General features: G+C 35.9%; 1 protein-coding gene across 1 annotated transcript; it reads right to left on the minus strand.

Moving 5' to 3' along the window:
• Positions 1-670: 670 nt before the first annotated feature.
• WRKY71 (WRKY DNA-binding protein 71) lies at positions 671-2,673 on the minus strand. The gene is made up of 3 exons (XM_089143243.1): positions 2,110-2,673; positions 1,565-1,711; positions 671-1,229 (listed from the first exon to the last, which is right to left on the minus strand). The coding sequence occupies exons 1-3, from the start codon at positions 2,568-2,570 to the stop codon at positions 869-871; spliced, it is 969 nt and encodes a 322-aa protein (XP_088999369.1). The 5' UTR covers positions 2,571-2,673; the 3' UTR covers positions 671-868.
• Positions 2,674-11,687: the final 9,014 nt, after the last annotated feature.

The raw sequence follows: 11,687 nt of genomic DNA on the forward strand, positions 1-11,687 counted from the left end.
TTGTGAATTCCATATTGTTTTCTGTATAGTTTTAGGGGCTGAATTTGGACTTTGTGACATCTTAATCAGCAAGGCTGGCATTGTTGGACATGTAAGGCAAGTTAAACTTGTATTTTGCATCTCAAAAAGCTGATATCTATTAAGAAATGTTACATTGAATACAAGCTGAAACGTACCCAGGCCATGTACCTATCCAGAGAAAGCAAATATGTTTCTCACACTCAAGTGTTCATAATCGCCAACTTGGATCTGATCTATGGAAGGCGTCTTCATACAACTTAACTTGTTTGAAGTGCAAATCTGGGGTCAGACTAAATGCCAACAAAGAAAGACAAACAGCAGAAGGCATGTAGGGTTCTACCAAGGCCCACGAATTTACCTTCCTCACACAGTCACACTAGCTACAATCATATCATTCCTCCCTTGACATCCATCCCTAATCAATTCTTATTTTCTCTTCTAATAAATTCTAGGTTTCCTAACAGAAACCGGCCTTTTATGTAGCTTCCTAACTCCTTCCAGTCCCACCTCACATCAAACAACTAATATATATACATTAAATGCATTTTTAGCAAAAAGCATGCAATCCTATTGAAGAAAACTTACATTCTTAGGCTCATTTCCCAGACTGGAAACCTAATTATAGAACATCGATCTTTTCACAAAATAGAAAGGGAAGGGAGGGGAGGGATCCACCTTTTAACAAAACTGAAGTGGGGTTTTATAAGATCAAGAAGAATATTTGTGTTCTAGTAAGTCAAAAGATGAATTTACTGCCCTACACATATCATACAGGCATAGGTTCATGATGGAAAATTTAATACATGTACAATGTAAGTAGGATAAGAGATATGTAGTAGAGGTTTCATCATGGTTGTTGTTTTGGGATGAAGGAAGGTACTATGTCTTGCAGAAGGCCATAGTCAGGAAACTGGAGCTGCTGAATAGTAGTTAAGTTTTGTGCACACATGGAGCTTGGGTCACCGTGGCCATTAGTGGGAGGCATTTGATGAATTTGCAGCAGTTCTTGAGGGAAGATTGTTCCTTGTGGCAGTGCTGTAAACATAGAAGTTGGAAATAGTCCAGCAGCCGCATTCCCTCGAAGTGCCGATGGAGTAGGATGGATGTGTTGGCCTTCATATGTTGTAATCACAATCGACGGATCTTGAAATGATCTCTCGACGCGTTTCTTCACTGTGCATTTCTGGCTGGTGCACCTATAATAGCTCCTGCAAATTGAAATTGAATGTTATCAATTCTCTGCAATTTAGAAAGTGTTACAAAGAGAAAGTAATTAACAAGAAGAAATTTAGAGGTCTAATTAATTCATCAGTTACAACTGTCCTTGCAGTGGTGCAATTCAGGCCAGTATATTTTTATATATATATATACACACATATAGACAAAAGTGGATATAATCTCTGAACTTGTGGTTGTTATTTAGTATACAGTTACTTAGCTTCTACCCATGAAATAATGTAATAGGACTTAAAGAACAGCTTCCTCTCCTTCCCCCCTTCTTGAATTCTTACTTCATTTTGTAAGAAGATATGGATGTACTAACCTTGGATAGGGACTATTCTTGACTGCCTTTTGCCCATATTTCCTCCATCTATATCCATCTTCAAGATGATCAACCTCACTTTTTGTCATGAAAGCGAATCTGGGTTCTCTCTGCCGCTTCTCTCCTTTCTTTTTGGGCTGCTTGTTCCTGTGATTCAACCAGAATAGAAGTAATTAAACAAGATGAGCTGATGGGTGTATATTTTGAAGTTGATTCATCAATTAAGATATTTGATATTGCATCCTCCATCATTTTCAACCACTGATAAGAAAGAGACTACATATATAAATGGAAAGAAAAGCTGGTAAGAAGCAAAATCAGAAATTATGTGCTAGTTCCCACATTCATAAGAGTGCAAATTTTCACAAACAAATCAAAGAGAAGAGAGCAAGAAAGACGGAAAGAAGGTTCAAATGGTTCACATTAGCTTGGGATACTTGATCAGCAAGTTTCACTTTCAGAGATCTTATCATCAAAGAAAATCAAAAGGGAGGATAGAAGCTTCTACACACAAGAATCTGTACAAGAAGCCCAAAAATACTCACACTTTCTTAGACTTTTCTGAGCTTTCTTCAGATCCTTTGGACTGTGGACCCTTCTTACTTTTCCCTGAATCTTCCTCAGCCGCAGCCTCACTAGAAGAAGATGACACAGAAGAATTCACTGTGGCTGAAATGTCACCAGTCCCCACTGAATCACCCTTACCACCACCACCCAGCTTCGGAGAAGTAGCAGCACTCTCTGAAACAAACAAATGATCAGGTGATGAACATGAATAGTCGAAAGCTCTTGCCACTGAATTATAATCCACTGAACTCTGTAAACAGTCAGTGAAGGACATGAAAGACGGATCAGAACCACGCAGATCCAGAGCTGAAGTCTCTCCAACACCATGGTTATACATGGAGGGATAATGACTCAGATGAGCCTGTGAGAATTGGAAAGCTGTTTTGCCATCGTTGTGAAATGGGTTATGGTGAAAGAGATCTCTGGCTTCATCAGACATGGAAAATTGAAGGAGAAGAGACACAGGGATAGCTCTGAAAGAAAGCTTTTTCTCTTAGGTTTTCTGGGTTTGGAGAGGAGAGAGAGAGAGAGAGAGAGGTGACTTTAAGTCTTTGAAGCTTTGGGGTTCATATTATGGAACTTAGAATAATAATCTATTATATTTTTGTTTGCAAAAAGTCGTAAAGAAGAAGGCGATAATGAGTCAGCGAACGCTACCGGCTATAGCCGGTCACCCATTCCTTTTCATGTGATGGTCAATGTTTCAAACTTTACTGTGGTCTGTGTACGAATTGGGCTAACACCGTAACACGTATCCAGAAATGGCACCGGCATTTGACCGTAGCCGACAAGAGACTTAGCACGTGCCAACCTCTTTTTTTAAATGCCACGCTTGATGGTGCTGATGACCATCAACGTCACAATACGCTCTCCTGATATCCGAATTTCGTGACGTTTATAGCGTCAAAATTTGGTCAAGTGCAAATTTTTTTTTAAAAGGCAGAAATTTTCACTTTGATGACCCTGCCACGCCAGCATCCACATTGAATGCTGATGTGGCAATAAATTGGAACGTTATATCATGCTATATTACAAACTTGCCCGTCACAACCTTACACTGGGCTTAGGGAAAATCAGGCTCAAACTAATGACTTTTCCCACGTCAAGGTGACGCTCTATCACTGAGTTGTACTGCCACTATTCCTAGAGATTCAAAAGGGTTGCTATTAATTGTTTCATAGTATAAGATCAAATAATTCAAATTTTTTCAGGATCAAGAGCGAAACCTCACCCTTGTTCTTAAGGTAAAATATCGGTTGTATTAAAAGATGAAAAAGTGAAGAAAAAGGAATACAAGTATCAAATCATGTCACTCACAAATAGTGATCTACGACCTAATTAGATACGCGTAAATTGACCCGGACGAACCTCGGTTCCATAATCCCCATCTTGATTTTCTCCCCTTGTGGTGGAAAATGATTCCTTTGGTTAAAAACGTGTAGTGGACTATGAAGCCATTATCAAAATAAAATAGGCATCTAGAGTTTGAAATGGTAGAGAAGAAAAGTGCTAGTGAAGTCCTTTTCTTCTCTACCAAATAAATAGATGTTTCCTTATCATCTGCCTACTCATATGGCCTAAAATGATGGTCCTGGAAAATCCCTACATCATCAGGTCACTCTCTCTCTCTCTCTGTGTCACTCGAAGGAGAGAAGAATGAAGAAGAAACTCTTAGAATTGACCAAACTGTTAGAAATATGAAAAGGGTTTCAGAGAGGTTTGATCATGGATATTTATAAATTACTATCTGAACTGAACAAATCTTATCTAGCCAAAGTAAAGTGATATACTTGCCAATTAACTACACAGTTCTAGTGATAGAGGATTAATAATACTTGTTTGAACCTATGGATAACACTATTTTTCCTACCTAATCATAATTAAGGTATAGTTGTCTTACATGGGTGATGGGTTATCAACAAACTTGGTTACTTACAAGGGTTGTTAATTGATTACAATTATGATGAGATAGATATTGTTCTTTCTAATCACATTTTAAATTTGTCATCATCAAATTAGTTTATGAAGAAGCAACAAAGATTACTGAAAATGAAAGAGAAGGAAAAACAAGTACCTCACCCAGGAGGAAGGGTAAGTCGGAGAGGGAAGGGCACAGTTAAGAAAGAGGAAGATTTACACTCTAGAAGTGAGCCTGCTTTCGGGGATGTTGGGGATAATAAATTAAAATCAAACTTCCAACCTCATAAAGAGATGGTGTTCTAAGTTTAACATGCTAGATTATTTGTTTTTGCCATTTCTTTGAATTTTGCTCTTATAAATATTGATAGAAAAATTTAGTGGAGCAAAAATGGAGGATGTTAAAATGGATAAAATGGTAAAACTGAAAAAGGATAAGATAATGAATGATCATAATAGAAGCTGCTTTGGAGTAGCTTCGATAAATGATAAGCTACGAGAAAGTTGATTGAACTGACATAGCCATGTTAATGGGGACATTTTAAATGTCCTGTTGTTGCAAAAATCCGTTCAGCAACGCGAGCGAACAACCTACAAAAAAACGTGTTTGACCGGGTTGATCGAGGAATGTCTAAGACGATCGAGTTAGTGGAAGTTCATAGCTTTAGAAGAAGAAAATAACTTGTAAAGCTCTCAATACCAAAGAGTAACCTAAGAGCATGTATCTAATAATGATAAAGGTGTGGGTATTTATAGATCTTAGGAGAGATTACCTTAACTGTGTAGTAATGGAGCTCGAATGGAACTCTATACTTGCTACTAACTTCCTGGGGAGAAGAATCTTATCCTCTAAGAGAATATTACTTGGATTGTAGTTGTGGAATCCGATCTGGACTCTAAGAGCAATTCAAAATACCTGACTTGATCAGAATCATTATCCCTATCTTTAAGGAGGTTGTATACGATTCAAATTGTACACGTTGCTTTGTGCCTTCATTTTATTCGTGGTCCGACTAAGATTTGATCTTATTCTTTGGTCAACCTAAGTATGTCTATTATAAATTGTCCATAACATGTCCATCTATAAATAAATGATAAAAAGAAGAAGAATGAATAATAACGAGACCTACTACATTTTTGAACCATAACTAATATACTCAAAATAATAATAAGACATCAAACTCGTTATTCGGATGAGACCTTTTACCAAAACAAAAGAAAAGATGAGACCTGTTAACCTCATCAACAATCAATTCATGAAAAGAAAGATAAAATGATGGTCTTTAAAGCCAAAACCTTTATTTTATACATCTTCTCTTATTATTTTGTGTGTTTCTATGGCAAATAAAAATGATCAAACACACCCACCTTGACATATTCATTGCTTAGTATATATTAGGCCTTAAATAATTGAACCACTTTATATAATAACCATTAGAGCAGAGATTGAGATGTTTCTGAAAGTTGATCATGAAGTGTAGAGGGGCCAATGTACAGGTTTTCTGCAGGACTTGAAAACATGGTAGCTTAGAAGGTGGGCCAGAAGGGGTCCAAGTGTCTGCCAACTCAAGCTTGTCTTCATGCCTGAGTTTCAATCACATAACCATCTTTGCATGTGCTAGGGCACAAAGACCTTTCATTTCTCTGTTCTTTTTATTTAAATATTCAATCCTCAAAGTTACATGGAGCTTCTGAGTTCTTTTAACTTTTTCTCAATCACACATTTAAGAGTAAGGTTTATTCTTATTAGGCGTGTTAAGGATGATTTTAATAATTTTTTATATGAATTCCTCTTGAATATGTGAAGACGATAGATCAGAATAGCAATGTTTGAATCAAACTCCAAAAATTGTCATCGAGAATGGTTTTTTCTTTTCAGTCACTTGCATTTGTGGGTTTTGTCTGTTTTGATTAGAGCATTTGTGGGTTGATCTAGTAGATATATTATGAATTGGAGTGATTTTATCCCTATTATTGAAATAGCTCTCATCTTATCATGAATGAAATGTTTGCTTCCCACTTTGCATTTTACATGTGGGTTTGTGATAGTAAATTTAAATTTTTAAATAAGAATTATGTATATGACATTAGCACACAAGCACTTGAAAAAAAGAAAGAAAATTACATAAAAAAATATCAGAGATATAAAGTGTTTCTATAGCAATCAAACTCTATGTCTACAGTACGAATGAGATGTTAGCTCTTCTTCTAACCTTATTTGACCACACATGTTTGATACATAAAATATAAATATTTAATTCAAATGCTCAAATTGCTGTATGGAGAGACTCATGGTAATGGTTATATATTTATATATGGGATAGAGATCTCAAGGCTATGGTTGTAATCCTCTAAGGTTTTTCCTTCTATTTGAATGAAAGTATTTGTTTCTGACCTAAAAAAAAGAGATCTCAAGGCTAAGAATTGAAAACTTCAATATCTCCATGTCAACCAAGAGTATAGTATAGTCTATTATACAAATCAAAATGGATTTCTACCTATAAAGTTAGATAACCTGGTTTTCCTAAATGTTTCCTAATCACTGGACATAGCAGGAAATATTATTCATTTTTTTTTTTCTGGTTCAGCAGGAAATATTATTACTTTGAAGGGACAAACCCCAAAGTTACTCCCTGGCTGATGTGGAAGGGATGTGGGCCCAGGATTTGCCACGTCACCCTTTGCTTGGCTGAAAAATAGATATCCTATAGTAAAAGAATAGGGACAGATAAAGTCATATGAAAAAAAACATAAAATTACAAAGTGTGCAAACCCTAGTGATGGGTTTGGCAAGATGTCACATTATTGAGAAAAGTTAGGGATATGTCATATCAACCTCTTCATCATGATTATTTTTGTTCTTGCAACGGAAACGTTTCCTTCTACTTCTACTCCCTCACAAGCAAAAGTCTAGTATTGGCTATTAATTTGAAATACCCACTCCCAATTAAAAAGAAAAAGAAAACTAATTTCAGATCTTGAAAAATCATATATATATACCGTGATTGTTGATGAGTTAGTAGAAGAAATACACTGTTTCAGGCAGGCAAATCGTGCAAGAACACAGTTTCTTGCCATCAGATTGATGTCAAATGGAAGACACACTAAGTGGATAAGATATCAATAATAATAATTTTATACTTAAATGAGTTAATTAACTAGGTAGGTTGATTAATTTATCTCAAGTAACAGAAAAAAGGGTGTTGGATCAAAGAGCAATATGAAATCATTATTGGTTCATAGAGTGAAGGAAGATGTTGCAGAGTATTAAGGGATCAGCTGGGAGGGTTGCTTGAGTGGTACGACTTCAGATGAAGGTGGAAAGAATAAAAAAAGAGCATGAGATTGTTGACCTTCTTGTGTCCTATAGTTTGATAAGTAAGGTTTTGGCATTCTTCTGGGGCTGTCTCCATCAAAGGGAGGAGGGCAGGTTTATTGTTAGGTTTGATCCAAAAGAAAGATTCTTCTTTCAGATATGGACTTATCTCCTCCATTACATAAAAGCCATTGCAAACAGGAGCAGCCACCGTCCCAGCTGCTGCTGCTGCTGCAGTTCTTAACCTATAAATCTATCTACATGTGAAGTCTAAACACTATTCCATTGCATGCAAGCCATACCTTTATCTTTCCGTCGAAGTAGATTAGCTTGTACTGTTCAAACAATGGGACCAGCAAAACTAGGGGTCTTTCATTTCTTTTGGAATTTTTCTGGTTCAATCCAGACAAGATTGGTTTGAGTAACCAGATCCTTCTTTGTGAATCAAGCTAGCTGATACCAACAGTTTAGACACGTGTGATGATTTGTACTGCTCACTCAATGGGACCAGCAAAACTAGGGTTTTTTTTTTCTTCTTTTTTTTTGGAATTTTGACTGATATAGTTTCATCCAGACCCAGATGTATCTGGGTATCCAAACACCACTTATCCTTGTGTATGTGGTCCAACTGATCAAGCTGAAGGTCCAACCGCCTTCTGTGATAGCTTTTACTGTTAACTGAACAATGGAACCGGTAAAACTAGGGTTCCTCTTTGAATTTTTTTTTTAATAGAAATTTCATGCAGACCCATCTGTATCTGGGTAACCAAACACTTACCCTTTGGCGTATTCTGTGATAATTTTTACTGTTGACTGAAAAACGGAACCAGTAACACTAGGGTTCTTCTTTGATTGATCTTGACCCAAACCCTTCTACAGACAAAAATCCCAAAGTTTAAGACGTTCAAAATGCACTTTATTGGAGACGCAAGCTAATTAATTTGCTATTAGTCTTGGAACAATTCTAGTCTAACTTGATAGTTGCAGTTTACCTACCATACCAGGCCAAAAAAAATGAAACAAGTTGGTGCCTTGTACAACCACTTCCAAATTGTAAAATCTCAGCTTACATTCCACTTCTAATATGAAAGGATTTCACTATTCTTAGATTCTCTCCTGTTGGAAAATTTGTCTGACTAGTTCAACAATTAAAGAAATGTGTATTAGATTGTTTATAACCTAAAATAGTTTCTTCAATTCCACCAACTAACTGTGTTCTGTGAGAGAGGAGGAATGGGAAAAGCTTCCTAAACCAACTATTTTTCTTAATGGAAATCATTATATATAAGTGTAAGACAATGGAGAGGTTGACCTGACCAGGCCATGCTTTATACCCTAAAAGTCTATGCTCTCCAAGTCAAGCTTTCCTGATCAGACCCATGTAGTATCAGAGAAGAATTCAAAGGTCACTGTTTGTTTCTGCTACACATATTTTAATTGAACATAGCACTGTTTTGATTCACACTCAGAGAGAGAGAGAGAGAGAGAGAAGCTTGACTTGGTAACAAGAATTGTTTTTGTTTTGTATGGTTTGAACACTTTTCTCCTCGAAAGAAGCAAGCATTGCAACTGTGGTTGGAAATGCAAGCAACTAATGGAAGCTTATTTTATAATCTAGGCCAATGTTCTACAGAAAAATGGATTGAGACCTTATTCAAACGTCAGTCCACATGTTCAAAAAATATCTTTGATCCTCTAGAATTATTTGTTCTGGTATTCAAATAATCTTCAATCCATCACATTTTTTATTGAAAAAGAATGTCATGGACATGGGTCACCAACTTAGATTATTGATTCATTCATTTTTCTTGAGAGAAGATAATGTTTTTTAGGAAGAAAGTCATTGAAAAGGTAAAAACTATTTGGTACCCTTGTTCTTCTTTAGGTATTTGTTTACTTTAGTTGGTGAAAGAGTATAAAACTTTTGAATGAGTTCACATTATATGAATTTAAAGATGCTTACTTGCTTAGCTAAATCTAGTCGATTAAAAGTGAAAGTTCTTGAATGAGCAATTGTAAATTATTCAAGATGTAAGGATATGACGTTGCGACAGAGCAATCTAGAAGTAGATGAACCAAATTTGATGCTGAAAGAGAACGGAAATTACAAACAAACAAATCAAACTGTTGCAGACAAGAATTTGTCTGGTGAAGTAAGATAAATTTTAAACTACTAATCAGAATAGGAATTACATCCACTTTTTTCTTACACCTCCATAGCTGTATCCACTTACAAAGGTATGAACTTATCATGAAAATTACATTACCAAAATCCCCTTGTAGCCCTAAAAAATACTAGCTTCCATCATTTGTGGTCATGGAACCATAAAATCATCAGAACCTAAACCAAATTTACCAAGTAATTCCCAAACCCTATTTGGATTTCTTTTTTTAATAACTGAAAATCTGTCCTTTAATTTACGCATAAGAGATAAGACCATTGAATGGTCTACCAGCATTCGAGAGCATACAAAGGTACGGAGATACTTGATCTACTTGCCATGTTTGGCAAGTAGACCAAGCTATCAAAAACCAACCTAACCTAAGCGTACATATGAACTTGGCCATCAATATTGACCATACATATCAAGAACTACAAAAAGATTTCTACAGTTAAAATCTATTAATGGTGACTTTAAAACATGCTTAAATACACTAAAACATGCCCAGACCAAATTAAAGAATATAATTCGACACATATATTTATTTTTGGGTAGAAAAAACATAATTCTATAATTACAGGTTTGTTTCCAATAAGGTATGACTAGAACGATATCGATATGGTTAAGCTTGCAAAGGTTTCTTAATTATATTCTCTTTGGATGGAAATTAACTGTATACCTTTAGCAAAGACAGACAGATATATATACGATTGAGATGTTACTATCTATATGAAAATCATCTACTCCGGCAGTCAACCACCACATCACCATCAGTCCTTCATTTGGCAAATCCCGGATCCAGTCCTTATCACAGAAATAATCTTAGCTAGCTAGCTTGTTGCTGATCTAATCAGTTACGATTGCCACATGTTTGGTCTACTAATAAGACATGTTGCAGTTCAACAACATATGGCATGGGGCTGTGCATGGGGTCTGGGTCGGGTGTCCAACCCTAAAACCCAAAACCCAAAATCCAGAACCCAGAACCCAGAACCCGCAGCTGTTGGGCTCGTCATTCTTTGTAAGTAAGGTACAATGATATTCTTGAAGTTGGGTCAATCACGCAACTGCATTATGATTTATGCCTGCTGAATGGGACACCTGATTTTTCTCTTTTATTGTATTTTTGTCAAGATCTCACCTCCATGTTGAAGGAGAACAATATGCTCCACACAATATAGGTGATCGAGTTCTATTTATAAATACTTAAAATAAATCAAAGGTAAAACTTCCAATGAATCACACATAAACCCTAGTTCTTATCATATGGTGGATGGAGAGGTGGCAGAGGAAAATATTGTTTTCCCTTCTCCAAACACATTAAATCAGAAGGAACACCTCCTCTCTCTCTCTCTCTCTCGTGTGTAGATCTTTCTTCTGGAAATCGGGCTAATACTGAACCAGTATGTCACCTTCAAGGTGGTATATCTTTAACTCAAGCTAACCATATAGTTAAAAGCCGCCAATAGCAAAGAGCAAATCTAATAAGATAATGGGAAGAGTAAAACGAATTAATGGTTACAGTAGTGCATTAATTATCTGGGTGATTATGCTTAAAATCCTCAGTCTGTAACACCAACATTTGGGCATGCCTCCATCAAGAGGAGCATAATATGAGAGAGTTAGCAATTAAAATATATATAAGTGTGGAAGAATTGGAATATGAAAAAAAATTAAATTAGGAGGTTGTCCTTATCAGCTTTATTTGTTAGTGGGCGTTGTTGGGTCATGATATTCAACAAATCAATGGTATATAACATATTTGGCCAATCTATGAAAATTGGATTTGATTTTTACATCACATCAGTCTTTTCATGGGAACTATCAGCCTATTTGATCCCTTCAACCTAACAAATCTAAGAAACAAATACTAGAAAAAGGAAGCAGAAACCTTCCCAAGCAAAACCCTCATGACTTTGAAATTTCTCGTCAACTGTAAAATAATGACAATTGGAAAGAATAATTTGTGAGACCATGCCCATGGTATTTGATTAATTTGTGGGTGTTATATATAGGGAGCGACTAGATTAATTCAAAATGATACCAATCTACACCACAAGAGAATAGTAAGGAATATGATATAAACATCATTTTATGAGACGTACGTATCTAAGATGAATTTTAATTAGTTTACAGTGTCAAGTAGCATAGTTAATCAAGT

The sequence above is a fragment of the Hakea prostrata genome, chromosome 2, assembly GCF_041222555.1.
Source record: "Hakea prostrata isolate BN-2017 chromosome 2, UWA_Hpros_2, whole genome shotgun sequence".
Lineage (NCBI taxonomy): Eukaryota > Viridiplantae > Streptophyta > Magnoliopsida > Proteales > Proteaceae > Hakea > Hakea prostrata.